General features: G+C 50.2%; 6 protein-coding genes across 6 annotated transcripts; 4 read left to right on the top strand and 2 right to left on the bottom strand.

Annotated features, from left to right (window-relative positions):
- Positions 1–10: 10 nt before the first annotated feature.
- Positions 11–1,903, top strand: Bathy01g04080 (unknown protein; the record flags this gene model as incomplete). The annotated part of the gene is made up of 1 exon (XM_007515342.1): positions 11–1,903. The coding sequence occupies one exon, from the start codon at positions 11–13 to the stop codon at positions 1,901–1,903; it is 1,893 nt and encodes a 630-aa protein (XP_007515404.1).
- A 235-nt stretch (positions 1,904–2,138) lies between these two features.
- Bathy01g04070 (predicted protein) lies at positions 2,139–4,046 on the top strand (the record flags this gene model as incomplete). Its single annotated transcript, XM_007515035.1, has 1 exon — positions 2,139–4,046. One exon carries the CDS (start codon positions 2,139–2,141, stop codon positions 4,044–4,046), a length of 1,908 nt encoding a protein of 635 aa, XP_007515097.1.
- Positions 4,047–4,125: 79 nt separating this feature from the next.
- Bathy01g04060 (predicted protein) lies at positions 4,126–4,992 on the bottom strand (the record flags this gene model as incomplete). The annotated part of the gene is made up of 1 exon (XM_007515399.1): positions 4,126–4,992. The coding sequence occupies one exon, from the start codon at positions 4,990–4,992 to the stop codon at positions 4,126–4,128; it is 867 nt and encodes a 288-aa protein (XP_007515461.1).
- A 195-nt stretch (positions 4,993–5,187) lies between these two features.
- On the top strand, positions 5,188–8,406 carry Bathy01g04050 (predicted protein; the record flags this gene model as incomplete). The annotated part of the gene is made up of 1 exon (XM_007515622.1): positions 5,188–8,406. One exon carries the CDS (start codon positions 5,188–5,190, stop codon positions 8,404–8,406), a length of 3,219 nt encoding a protein of 1,072 aa, XP_007515684.1.
- Positions 8,407–8,772: 366 nt separating this feature from the next.
- On the bottom strand, positions 8,773–10,050 carry Bathy01g04040 (predicted protein; the record flags this gene model as incomplete). The annotated part of the gene is made up of 2 exons (XM_007515228.1): positions 8,773–9,518; positions 9,909–10,050. 2 exons carry the CDS (start codon positions 10,048–10,050, stop codon positions 8,773–8,775), a joined length of 888 nt encoding a protein of 295 aa, XP_007515290.1.
- A 549-nt stretch (positions 10,051–10,599) lies between these two features.
- Bathy01g04030 (tolA protein) lies at positions 10,600–12,444 on the top strand (the record flags this gene model as incomplete). Its single annotated transcript, XM_007515266.1, has 1 exon — positions 10,600–12,444. One exon carries the CDS (start codon positions 10,600–10,602, stop codon positions 12,442–12,444), a length of 1,845 nt encoding a protein of 614 aa, XP_007515328.1.
- Positions 12,445–12,514: the final 70 nt, after the last annotated feature.

Genomic DNA, 12,514 nt, shown 5'->3' with positions numbered 1-12,514 from the left:
AGAGATACTCATGTCCTCGTTACTCCCTTCGGTAGTGCGCAATACTACGACGATGATAAATAAACGAAAATGTTGCGCGATAGTTTTACTCTTGCTTTTCCTGGTAAAACTTGTCGCGTTCGCGTTCGTCGCGATGACGTTCGGGGGGAAACACGCGAGGGAATTTGCGAGACAGTTTGCGCTGCTTCCATCGTCATCATCATCGACAATGAGAACAACCATAACGAAAAGATACGACGAGGACAACGATAACTTTGAGGAGGACGTTTTGGTGTACGAACGGAGAGAAGACGAGATGTTCCGTCGCGAGACAGACGATGGATTTTTCGATGATGAGAACAACAACGATGGGAAGAGGAGGAGGAGGAAGAAAAATGTCAACGACGATGACAATGATGAATTCTGTAACGGGAACGCCGCTATTGCGGTGTACGCGAGTAGTAACGAGGACGAATACGCTCGAAAAGTACGGTTGAAGTGTTCGATTGGATCGTTTCGCGCGCACGCGTGTTTCAATCCGAAACGGATAAAGACGGACGAAGCGCACGTCGCGAGAGCGTTTCGAGAGGAGAAATTTAAAGGCGAATCGGTATTCATCGAAAGCGGGAGTCGGTACGTGATCGAAGACAATGATGGAAAAGTGGAAGAGTACGCGAGCGTGTTAGTGTGTAAGAAAAGTAGCGGTGCAAAATGCGAATCGGTAGATGACGCGTTGCCGATATGCCGGGAGGAAACGAGAGGTAAAAAATTGACGAGGTTGGCGCTGAAAGCGGCGACGGATGCGGCGAGGTTCGGGTTTCTCGGAAAAGGCGTGAAAGCGAGAAAGTTTCGACCGGTGCCCAGCGAACACGCGCTGATGAAACAAATGAACGGGGAAAGAAGGCAAGAGACGTGTTTTTTTAAGGAGGTGGTCGCGGAGATTAAGAGAGGGTGCGATGTAGGTGAAAGCGTAAAGAACGACGAAAACGACGAAGAGGAAAGCGACGGATTGAACGAGCTCGTGAGAGGCGGGTACCTCGTTGGATTCAAAGGCGTCGCGATGGTGAAGAAAGTTAAACCGGATACGGACGAGTGCCGCAGTGGTGAGAGTAGTAGTAGTACTAGCAGTAGTGACGACAACTCGGAGGACGACGGGGAAGACGCGTCCTCTTTTGTCGCCGAAAAGAAACTCGAGTTTCTCGTCATCGAAGACATCACGCGGGGCATACAAAACGCCTCCATCGTGGACGTCGACGTCAGTGGTGCACCAGCTTCGGTCTGTCGCTATTGCTCTTTAGACGTGAAGAACTTTCGTCTCGGCGATGGCATCACCAGTGGCGACCGGTTCTTCTGGAAACGCGAAGCGAGGTGCGTGAGCTCCAAAATTTCCGACGTGTTTGAGAACGTCGTCTTGAACGCCCGGTCCTTCTTAGGGGAAGCCGCGGACGGTAAAATCTTTGCCGCTTTACTCAAGACGGAAGTCGAAAATATCGTCGAACTCATGCGCAAACAACGATTCGTCGAATTCACGGACAGTTCCCTCCTCCTCGCGTACGGCTTGTGCCCGAAAACGGGCAAACCAAAAGTGCGCGCTCGCGTCATCGATTTCGGCCACGCCACGTGGCAATCCATCGCGTCCTCGCAAAACACGTTACCATCGAACAAACCTTGGACCTTATCCAAATCCGTGGACAGCTCCAAGTTCACCTGCGGCGCGGAAGAGCTCATGCACAGGCTCGATTACATCGCCACCGGCAAACCAGCGCCGAAACGATGCTTAGCCGCGTGCTTGAACTATTGCGACGCGAGCAAAGCCGAAGGCGGGTACTCGTGTCGCTCTCGAGCGAAGAAGGATGAAAACCCGATCGGTGAGGAGAAAGAGAAGAATTGCCCGTGGGAGTTTAAGAGCGACTATTATTCGTAGAGAGAAACTAGATGTTGTGAGTTGAATCATGCATACATAGCTTGTGACCGATTGAAAGAGCACATTGGAAATAGCGTTTATTTCGTCGTGCTCACTTTCAAGTGGTTTCCTTTTCCCAACCACCAACTCCATTTCTTCATAGAAAAGTTTCACTCATACGAGAACAAATATAACCGAACAACACCTCGCGCTTTGAAACCGCGTCGGCCTCCTTCTCCTCTTCCTCCTCCTTTTTATGTCCTCCACCTCGGACAAGCTCGCGGTCCTTTCCGCCAAGCTCGACGACCTCGCGTCGAAAGCGAACTCGATAAGACACGAGCGAAAGAAACAAAGCGCGAAGCCGGATGAGCTCCCGACGACTTCTACATCGGTTTTACGAGGCCGCCGATTGACACACGTGCCAGATACGCCTTTACAAAGAATACCGTATCATTTGAAATATCATGCGCAGCGATTCGCGGGTTTCATGGCGATCAAACTGAGAGAGTTTCGAGTGTTGGACAGAAGCGTGAAAATGATTGTTCTTTTCGTGCTTGGATTTTTTCTCTTCGTGGGCGTGTTTGCGGTGCGCGGACACGAGGAAAGAGGGTACATTCATAACGACGAACGCGAGGAATACCAAGAAGAGTACGATAGCTCAGAATTTGGCGACAGTCGATTTCACAAAGCTTTGTTTCATCCAGTCTTTCACGCGAGGCAAGTGGTGGATTCGATGAAGACGAACTTCGCGCGGGATAAGTTTGAAAGCTCTCACGCCACGGAGAAGCATCCCTATTCGACGAAAGTGAGTTTTGAGTGTCCAGTGTTGTCGTGCGTGAATGTAGCGTTAGCTGGAGCAGTTGGTGATGGTATGACGGTAAATACGGAGACTATACAAAACGCGTTGGATAGTCTGACGATGAAAGCGCAAGGAAGAACGCAGACGTTGGCGTTTCCGCCGGGAAGATGGTTGACAGGTCCTTTAGAGTTGAAATCGAACGTGAAGATTGTTTTGGATGGTCCGAGAAGTTTTCTAGAGGCGGTGAAATCGACCGATTTGTGGCCTATTGACGATTGGAAAGAGCATCCGTCTTTACCTTCGGATGACCCGACACCCATTTTTCGAGCGTTTATACACGCCTATAATCAAACGAACATTGAAATTTCCGGCGGCGGTACGATTAACGGTCACGGTGATTTTTGGTGGGACCGTAAGACGGACCAGAAGTATTCACCCTCCATGCGTAAGAAAGCGCACGTGCCGAATTTAGTTCATTTAGTCGGCTGCTCGGACGTGAAGATTGAGAACATCGTGTTGACAAACTCGCCCCATTTTACGGTTCGGCCGCAATATTGCAACAAAGTGAGCGTTTCGAGAATCCACATCTCGAATCCTGCGAATTCACCGGGTACGAACGGCGTGGTTTTTGATTCTACGTCGAACTCATTCTTAAGAGATTCGTTCATTACTACCGGTGATAAAGAAGACGCGGTGGCGATCAAATCCGGGAAGGATTACCACGGCAGGAAAGCAAACGTGCCTTCGAAGAACATTCGAGTGGAACACGTGACGATTTTGGGCGGTCACGCCTTGTCGGTTGGAAGCGAAATGAGCGGAGGTGTGTCGAACATTATCTTCTCCGATATTACGTTCGACGGTAGAAATAACAAGTTTGGCGTGGGGAGCGCGAGAGTGAAAACAATGCGCGGTCGAGGTGGTGTCGTAGACCAGATTACGTTTCAAAACATTCGAGGATGGAACGCGTTATACGCTCTGGAATTGTACGAGTATTATTCGAAGCAAGACACGAATGTAGGTCCGGTTTCCAGAGAAGAAACGCCCATCGTAAAGAATATTAACTTTAAGAACGTACACATTGAAGGTATTAAGCGATACGCCGGCGTGATTGCCGGATTACCGGAGATGGCAGTCAGTAACTTGGTCATCGAAAACGTTCACTTGACAAACGTGCATAAAGGGTGGAATTGTCACAAGTTTAAAGAGTGTAATTGGCCAGGAGGTGGATGTAGCTACGGGAAAGTTTCCGACGTGAAACCAGAATTACCGGACGGATGCGTGTTAGACCAAAGCATGATGCCGCACAGACAAACTGTAGGGGATTTGTGGACCCCGGTGGTGCCCCGAACGGGCTTCCTCGGGTAAATTAAATAGATGATTAGCGTAGCAATTCTAGGAATAATAATAATACATAGTATCTAAACTAATAACGTCTAGTCTACTTCTATTTCAAACTTTCTAACCCAAACCATTTCCGCAATTCCTCGGCGACGACAAACGTCACCATCGTTTGCGGCCCCAACCGAATGTAGTTCGCCGTGAAGCCTCGCATCGCACCTCTCAGGGCGCCGTATTCACGCACCACTTCCATCGCCGCCTCTTTCGCCGATAACTTCTTCCCTTCTCCGGAAATAAACATCCTCGTTTTCACCACATCCACTGGATTCGTTGTCGCTGTCGTTATCAACCCCGCCGCCGCGCTCGCTCCAACGTGCGCCATCCAGTCGTCTTTAGCGTTTGGCACCATCTGTATCCACAGCCGTTTCACTTCTCCATACGCGGCGACTTGACTCGCCGTTAATAGCGCCGCTCTCGATGCTGCCATCGAACTCCCTCTCCATAAAGACGACACTCCATCCCTCGCAACTTGTGTTTTGATCGTTTGCCAACTGTCGCCTTTCATTCTCCTCGTCTTCACGAGCTCCGTCGGATTCAACGTGAACGCCGCCAGAGCTCCAGAGCACCCGCCCGCGAGCAACTTTGTCGTCACGCGATTTTCATCCACCCCCCCGAAGAATTCCGAATTGGATACGAGATTCCTCCGAATCGGGTCGTACAACCCTAACCTTAACCCGCCGTACGTCGTCGCTCGCAGCAGAGACGGCGTCAACCCGACGTAAAAACCTCCCACGCCTCGCTCTCGAAAGACCAAGCGAAACGTTTGCAACATGTTGTTTGCGTTTTTCGCATTCGTCGTGTTCAACGCTTGCATCCTCACTTTCACGACATCGATCGGGTTCGTTGTTGCCGTCGCGCACGCCACGGAGACGCCAGATATACATACATTCGGAACCAGCGCGTGTTCGACCATCACAAAATCGCTATTCAATCATCCGTTCAAAGTTTCGCGCGTGCGCAGTCATATTGGTTTTTGGAGCAAAAGAGCGAGAAAAAATCGAGAGGAAAAAGTGTTTAGGGTATACAACCCTAATAAAAGGTCTCTGGCAGAAGGGGGAAAGAAAGAAGAAAAAAGTGCTTCACAAAACCATATCTGAAAGCATTCATCATGGGGAGTTCATCCGACGCGTTGCTCGAACGAATCTCGAACAATACGCCTAAGAAGACGAAGAACATGACGACTCCCGCTGGTGCGAATACCGTGCGTCGGTCGCGGAGGTTATTAGGCCCGTCCGTATCCATCGTCGGCGACGTGGGGGAGAACGAGGAGACGCCGTTGGGGAAGATTCGAGAGACTGTAACGACGACGACGACGTCTCGATTAGGAGGAGGAAAAGGAGGCGCGAACAAGAACAACAACGAGAAAAAGAAGACGGTCAGGTCGCCGTTGATGGACCGAGGGAACGAACGAGACGTTATTACCGTCGAAGAGGAAGAAGAAAACGGGAAGAGGAAGAAGGAGAAGAAGAAAAGCGAAAAGAGAGCTGCTGCTGCTGGGAAAAAGACAACAAAAGCAATAGGCGAGAAGAAGCGGGAGAAACCGGCAACGGCGGCGAGAAAGACGCGAAAAGGGACAAAGGAGCAGGACGAGGAAGAGACGGAAGAGAAGGATCAAAAACAGCCGGAGGAGGAAAGTACGATGGAAACTTATCCGACGACGACGACCGCGTCCGCCGACGACAACCACCAAGACGTCCAAGAACAAGAAAAGATACAAGAAGAAATGGACAACGAAGACCCGATGCAAATATTAAAGCTCGCGGTTGCGACGTGGCAGAAACGCGGGGTGGACCCGTCCGAGGCTATTTTCGAGGCGTTTCCTTTGCGTTTGTCGGAACGAAAGGATGGGGCGACCATGCGGAGGTTGATGGCGGCGTTGGCGGGCGTGGAGTTGGCGCCGACGACGGTGAAGAAGGCGAGAGCGATTCGGGAGGAGATGTTTGAGGACGTGGAAGAAGATGGAGAAGAAGTGTGCGATATGGTCGAAGATAAAGAGGACGTGGGCGAAAGCAAAGCTGACTCGAAGCAAAAACCAAACGCGGAGCTGTCGCTCGAGGACCACGCGACGAGACGATTGAGTTTCGGGTCCGGGAATGGCGGCGAGAAAGAAGAGAACGCGAAAGAACAACACGAAGAAGAAGTAGTAGTAGCAGTAGCAGCAGGCAATGAAGAAGAAGACGAAGAGTTTGGCACGCCGGAAGGGAAAATTGAAGATGAAGAAGGCGATATCGAAGGCACGTTTGATCCGTGTAACTGCGGCGAGCTCGAGTGTCCGAAAGAGAAAATGTTGAAAAACAACGGACCATTTCAGCTCCCGGTAGTCAAACACGAGCAGCCGCAAAAACAAATGACGCCAATTAGAACGTGGATGGATGCAGAGCAACCGTCGTTGGACGAAGAGAATGAGGAGGAGGCAGACGATAGCGAAAGTGTCGCCGCTACGGATATCGACGAAAATTATTCAGTCCGCGACGAGGAGGAGGAAGAGGACAACGAAGATGATGATGTCGGGAGTATTGCGGGCACTGAACACGTCGCGTCGCCTCTCGTTGAGAGCATCATAGAACGCGCTTCGAAGAAAGAAGAAGAAATAAAGGACGAACCAGCACCTCCTGAAAAGGAGGCTGAGGTAGAAGAAGAGGACGAAGTTATAGCCGCGCGACCGAAGCGTAACGCGGCGACCAAGAAGAAAGTTCAAATTTTATCTTCTAGCGACGAAGATGAAGAAGATGAAGAAGCTGAAGAAAAAGATACGAGCGCCGCACCGGTGCGAGCGTCGAGGCGCGTCGCAAATAAGCGGAACGAAATAGCGGAGAAAATATCGAATCGAAGAAGAAATCAAATCTTGGAAGACAGCGACGATTATGAAACCTCAGAAGATGAGGAAGACGACGAGGACGACGATGATGATTCGCTCTCGGAGATTGCAGAAGAAGAGGAAGCAGACGACTCCGAGTTCGCTCCCAGCGACGACGAGGACGACGAAGTGAAACCGTTCTTGAAAACGGCGATGAAAACGGCGATGAAAACGCCCGGACCGCCAGCCAAGACGCCCGGCAGAGTCAACTTCAAAACACCAACGCCTCCAAAAACGGGTCCAAATACGCTATTCCGCGCAATGACGGACAAGAAGTGCAACACGGCATTACGTGCTGCTCGTCTCGCGGCTATGGAAGACGAACAGAAAGACGACGATATTTCTCCGTTCAATCTCGAGCGTTTGCAGACGCCGCCGAACGAGCCGGCGAACATGTCGCCAACGAAAACGTTTTCTGCGTGGAAACCACCGCCCTCACACTCGAAAGCGTTAACGTCGGCGTTGAAATCCGTAGGAAAAACTATCGGCGGTAACTTGAAGAATGGATTTGACTTCAACAAGCACAAAGAGTCCATCACGAGAGCTCTTTTCGACGAGTTCAACGCGAACGTTTTCGATCGACAACTTCCCGATGGATTTGAGATTACTTGGAGTAAGAAACTGCTCACTACGGCTGGCTTAACCGTGTATAAGCGAACCACGATCGAAGGCGTTCGTCATTTCACCGCACGCATTGAGTTGAGCACAAAAGTGCTCGATTCCGTGCACAAGCTCGAATCGACTTTGTTGCACGAAATGTGCCATGCGTCTGCGTGGCTCGTCGATCACGTGGCCAAACCTCCGCACGGTGACGTGTTCAAAAAATGGGCAAAGTTAGCGATGCAAACGTACCCGGGAACGAACGTGTCTACATGCCACGCGTATGCGATACACACGCCGTTCAAATGGAAGTGCAGCCAAACGTGGTGCGAACAAGAATATGGACGACACTCGAAATCCATCGACGTAGAGAAAAAGCGGTGTGGATTATGCGGCGGTCGATTGGAATTTATGGGCAAGTTCACCTCCGACGGCGTCCTCGTGAAAGGCTCGAACATCGAAAAGAAAGCGACTGGGTACGCTAAATTCGTCCAAGATAACTTTGGAGACGTGAAGAAAGAGCTCGGCAATAAGACACCGCACAAGAAAATCATGGAAAAGTTGAGTGAAAAATGGAACGAGGAGAAGAAAGCCGGGAAGAAGAGCGACAGCGGCGAACGCAGCGGCAGCGGCAGCAACAACGAAAGCTTCAGCGAGGATAAAGAAAATATCCCAAAAGAGGAGCCCGGAACGATTTCCAAGGCGGCTGCTAGGTTCACGAAGTTGGCTTTATTCGAAGATGAAATCATGTCCTTTACCGAGAAGAAGAAAAAGAAAAGCGTTTCTATCCAAGAGGAGGAAGACGAAGTCGAGACGAAGATGAAGGCGATGAACTTGAACTCGCTTTTGTTAGAAGAGGAGGAAGAGTGAGACGTTGTATCATACAAGTGCGCGGGGAAACACACACACACACACACAAACAGCAAACATAGTAGTTTTATCTTCTGTTGATTATATCATTTTGTATAAGTATTAAAACAAGTATATAGTAGTACGAGTATGTATCAGAGGTTCCTTCCTTGCTTTCTCGCTAGCTCTTTTCACGCTATGTATCAATTTGTAAAGTTAATGTACTTTTTCCGTCCTCTCCTCTCCTGTGATAGACTTCTACAGTTTTCTCGCGCCGCTGTTCTAACCGAGAGATATTCTCTGCCATCATCTGGCAGTATGGGTCTCACGACAGAGCGTAGACGCGCTCATGAATTTTTAATGAAATTTTTATAAAATCCTCCTCTTTTACTTGGCGCTCGGGTCTTTTTGCGTGTACGTCTTGATGACTTCTCGGAGCATTTCATTCTCTTTCTCCAAAGTCTTGCATCTGTTTTCTAACTCGTCCAAACGCGATTGTCTCTCTCTTTCCGCGTTCTCTAAAGAATTCATGTACGCCTTCTTTCTTTCTCTCGCGTGTTGCGCGGAAACTCGGTTGCGCAACAACCTCTTGAGGCGCTTGCGCTCTCGTTCATCCTCGGCGGTGTTCCCAGTCGGCATAGCCGGCAATTCCTTACCGTCGTCGTAGTCTTCGTTCTTCTTTTTCGGCGGCATGATGCTCGTTGTCGTCGGTGCAGATGTTGTATGTGCTAAATAAGTTGTTGTAGTGTCCTTGTTCTGTTCCTGGCTATTCACCAAATACCCCGAGTGGCCTTCGCTACTCGTCGCCGGCGCGTTGTTCGTTCTCCCGATCGTATCCACGTCAGGAACTACTTGTAAATCCTGGTTATCCGTATACGTGGAACTCGTCGGCTTCGCTTCCCCTCCAAACGACTGCACTCCTTCCGAGCCAGCCTTTCTCTTCAACTGTAACAACTGCTTCCCTTTCGCCGCTAACCGAACTTGTTTTCTCGCCTGTCTAATCTCCTTCGCCGATTGCCTCGCGCGTTCCTCCGGCGTCGGTAATCCGGTTTGTACCGGTGCAAATGTCGCGCCGTGTACGTGTACGGGAACGTGTACCGGTTGAAACTGGTGCAGTTGGAACGGATTGGTTTCTGTTTTTTTTTTCGCGCACGAGAGAATAAAACTCGTCAGTGTCCATCTTTTTCTTTTTCTTGGTTTTTACGGATTCGGATTGGGGTTGGGTTTTGGACTCCTTCGGATAGAAAAATCACGTCCTTCCTTCCCTTTGTCTCTCTCTCTCTCTTTCGAAAGAGCGAAAGTGCGCGGGTCTTTTTCGACCTATTCGAACGAGTGCAAACGAGTGCACACGACGACCGACCGACCGACCGACGCGGGGAAACGACGAGAGAGATGCTCTCTCCGCGCGACGAGAGAAAACGCTGCTAAAAATCTCCTCCGCAAGATCACACGCGAGAAAACCTCCCCCCGTTGTGGGAACGAGAAAAAATCGAGACAAAGACGCGCAAACAAAAGTATCTTACCTTGATGATGGTGCGCAAACCTCACGCGGTTGGTGTAATCCTCCGGGTGCGAGTCCGGACACAATAAATCGGTCAAGTCGTCCACGCCTCTCAAGAGCGAATCGTCGATGTCCGGAACTTCGAAGTGTGACTCGTACCCCATTCACAGCTAATCTCTTTGGATATGTGTCCGTGTTTGAGCTCTTTCTTTCCCGTACTAATTTTCTTTCTCAAAGAAAAAGAGGCACCTTCTCCCTCTGCGTGTGTTTGCTCCTCCCTGTTTCAGCTGCGCCGCGCCAGATTCCTCTCTGCTCGATGGACGACCCTCCCGTCTCTCTCTCTTTACTAACAACAACGCGTTATTCTCGTTTCTGCGGTATGTCCGTTTTGTTTTATGGGGAGAGAAGGAACTCACAATCCACCCAAAAACAGAGGCTTGCCTTTCGCTCTGTAAAGTGTTGGTGTTTTTGGTTCCGTTTGGGTTAATTCGGATATGATTTGATTCGTGGTGCGAGCGCGACTTTGATACCCTAAATTGTGATGTTCCAGCTCTGCTTGTTTTGTCCCTTGAAAATTGGATATAATTCGTTTTTTATATCTCTGTAATGAAAGAACTTTCTCTTACATCATCACACACATCGAGTTCTTCGAACGCATCTGATTGATGAGGCATCGTTGAGGTTTCCTCCGTCGTTCTCGATCGAACGATACGATGAACTTCGTGAAAGCGCAGCTGGAAAAAGCGGAACGATTCGTCGAGAACGTGGAACAGAAAGTCGCCGAGCGAGTCGTTCCAGGATTGAACAACAACAATGATTCAGACGACGACGAGGAGGAGGAGTATTCGGATTCCGAATGGGGGGAGGACGGTAGTATTCGACGCCAAAGACGGCGGCGGCCGAAAGTGGTCTTGTCGGACGATTCGGACAACGAAGAAGAAGGAAAAGAAGAAGTTGCATTTGAAGAGAAGAAGAAGGCAACGAAGAGCGCTTTCAAGGTTGAGGATGTGGCGAGTGGGTACGATGCGAACGACAGAAGCGCAGAAACTGCTTCCGCTGCTTTTCTGACGGAAAATGCGGCGACGACGATTCAGACGACGACGCACTCGTCGCCGTCGAAGCAACTTCTGGGCAAACCGCCCTCGCCGCCAATTTCCGTCGCCAAACAACAGTTAGCGGAGCAGCGAGAACGCGAAAGAGAAGAAGAAGAAGAAGAGAAGAAGAAGAAGAAGAAGAAGGAGAACGCCGTCGTCGTCGTCGCGCGCGACGACGAAGAGTATAAACTGAAAGAGAAGATTGTCTTGTACAAGAATAAAGTTCAAGACTTGAAGTCGGAACGGGACCATTTTCAGAGACTTTTGAGGGACATGCAGAACGAAGCGATGGTGAACACGGATAAGATGATGCTGACGCACACAAAGTTGGAGCGAAAGTTGAAGGAGAAAGAGGCGATGTTAAAGGAGAAGGAGGAGGAGATTAAACGTTTGAACGCGACGGAGAAAATAAGGAACGACGCCGAGGACGAGGCGCAGTCGTTGACGCAGGAGTCGATGGCGAGCGTGTTAGCGGGTGCGAAGGAGGCGCAAATGCGCGCGGAGAGGCAAGCGGAGGCGTCGAGTCGGGAGATTGTGTCGCAACGCGAGGAGTTTTCCAGGAGAGAGGCGGATTTGGAGGACCAGTTGGAACGGTTGAGCCAAGACGTGGCGAAGGTTTCGCAAACGAGCGAGGAGAGAGCGAGGGCGTTGGTGACTTTTGAACGACGAGCGGTCGCGGCGGAGAACGATCACGAGAGGTTGTCCGAGATGATCGCGAGGTTGGAAACGTCGTTGGCGGCAGAGACGAAGAGAGCGGAGAGAGCAGAAGATGACGGCGAGTACGAGAGGATGAAGGAGCAGTTGGAGAGCGCGAACGGAGAGATGCAAAAGTTGAGGAAAGAAGTAGACGCGGCTAAACGTAGAGCGGATATTGCGGAGAGAGATTTGAAAGTGCGAGTTGGCGTTTTAAATGGTAGCAGTAATACGAGCAACGGTGGCGAAAATAACGACGGACTCATGCCGGAAGACCAAAACGAACTCGCGTCGTTGCGGAAACGATCCGAGGAAATGACCAAGTTATTATACGAAAAACAACGACAGTTAGAGAGTTTACAGGGCGAGAAACAAACGTGGAGTATGCGTTTAGAACGCACCAAGGAAGAGTTTATGAATTCCGCGGACGTGTCCGCGAACGCGTCGTCGTCGGCGAAGCGACGAGCAAACGCGATGGATATTGAATCCGGGAGAAATTTTGCCTCTGCCGACGCAGACATCGTGCCCATGGAAGCGTCGAGAACGTTTTCGCGATTAGCGCAAAACAGACGGGTCGGGAAAGTGGTCACCAAAGCATGGCAAGGCTTAGATGCCGCCGCGGCAACTTTATCGGATGGCGTTCGATTGTACCCGATTGCGCGGGTGGCGTTCTTCTCGTACTTGTTTTTTATTCACATGTACGCGTACTTTTTGTTGCACAAGTTGCAACACAACGCGCACATGGCCGAGCTGCATTTACATCATCCTTAGCACTTTTAGTAGGCTTGTTACGCTAGAATATATATACGCATAGTTTATAATCAAACGAAATATCATTTTT

The sequence above is a fragment of the Bathycoccus prasinos genome (assembly GCF_002220235.1).
Source record: "Bathycoccus prasinos genomic : Chromosome_1".
NCBI lineage: Eukaryota > Viridiplantae > Chlorophyta > Mamiellophyceae > Mamiellales > Bathycoccaceae > Bathycoccus > Bathycoccus prasinos.
This window is presented reverse-complemented; position numbering and strand designations above follow the sequence as displayed.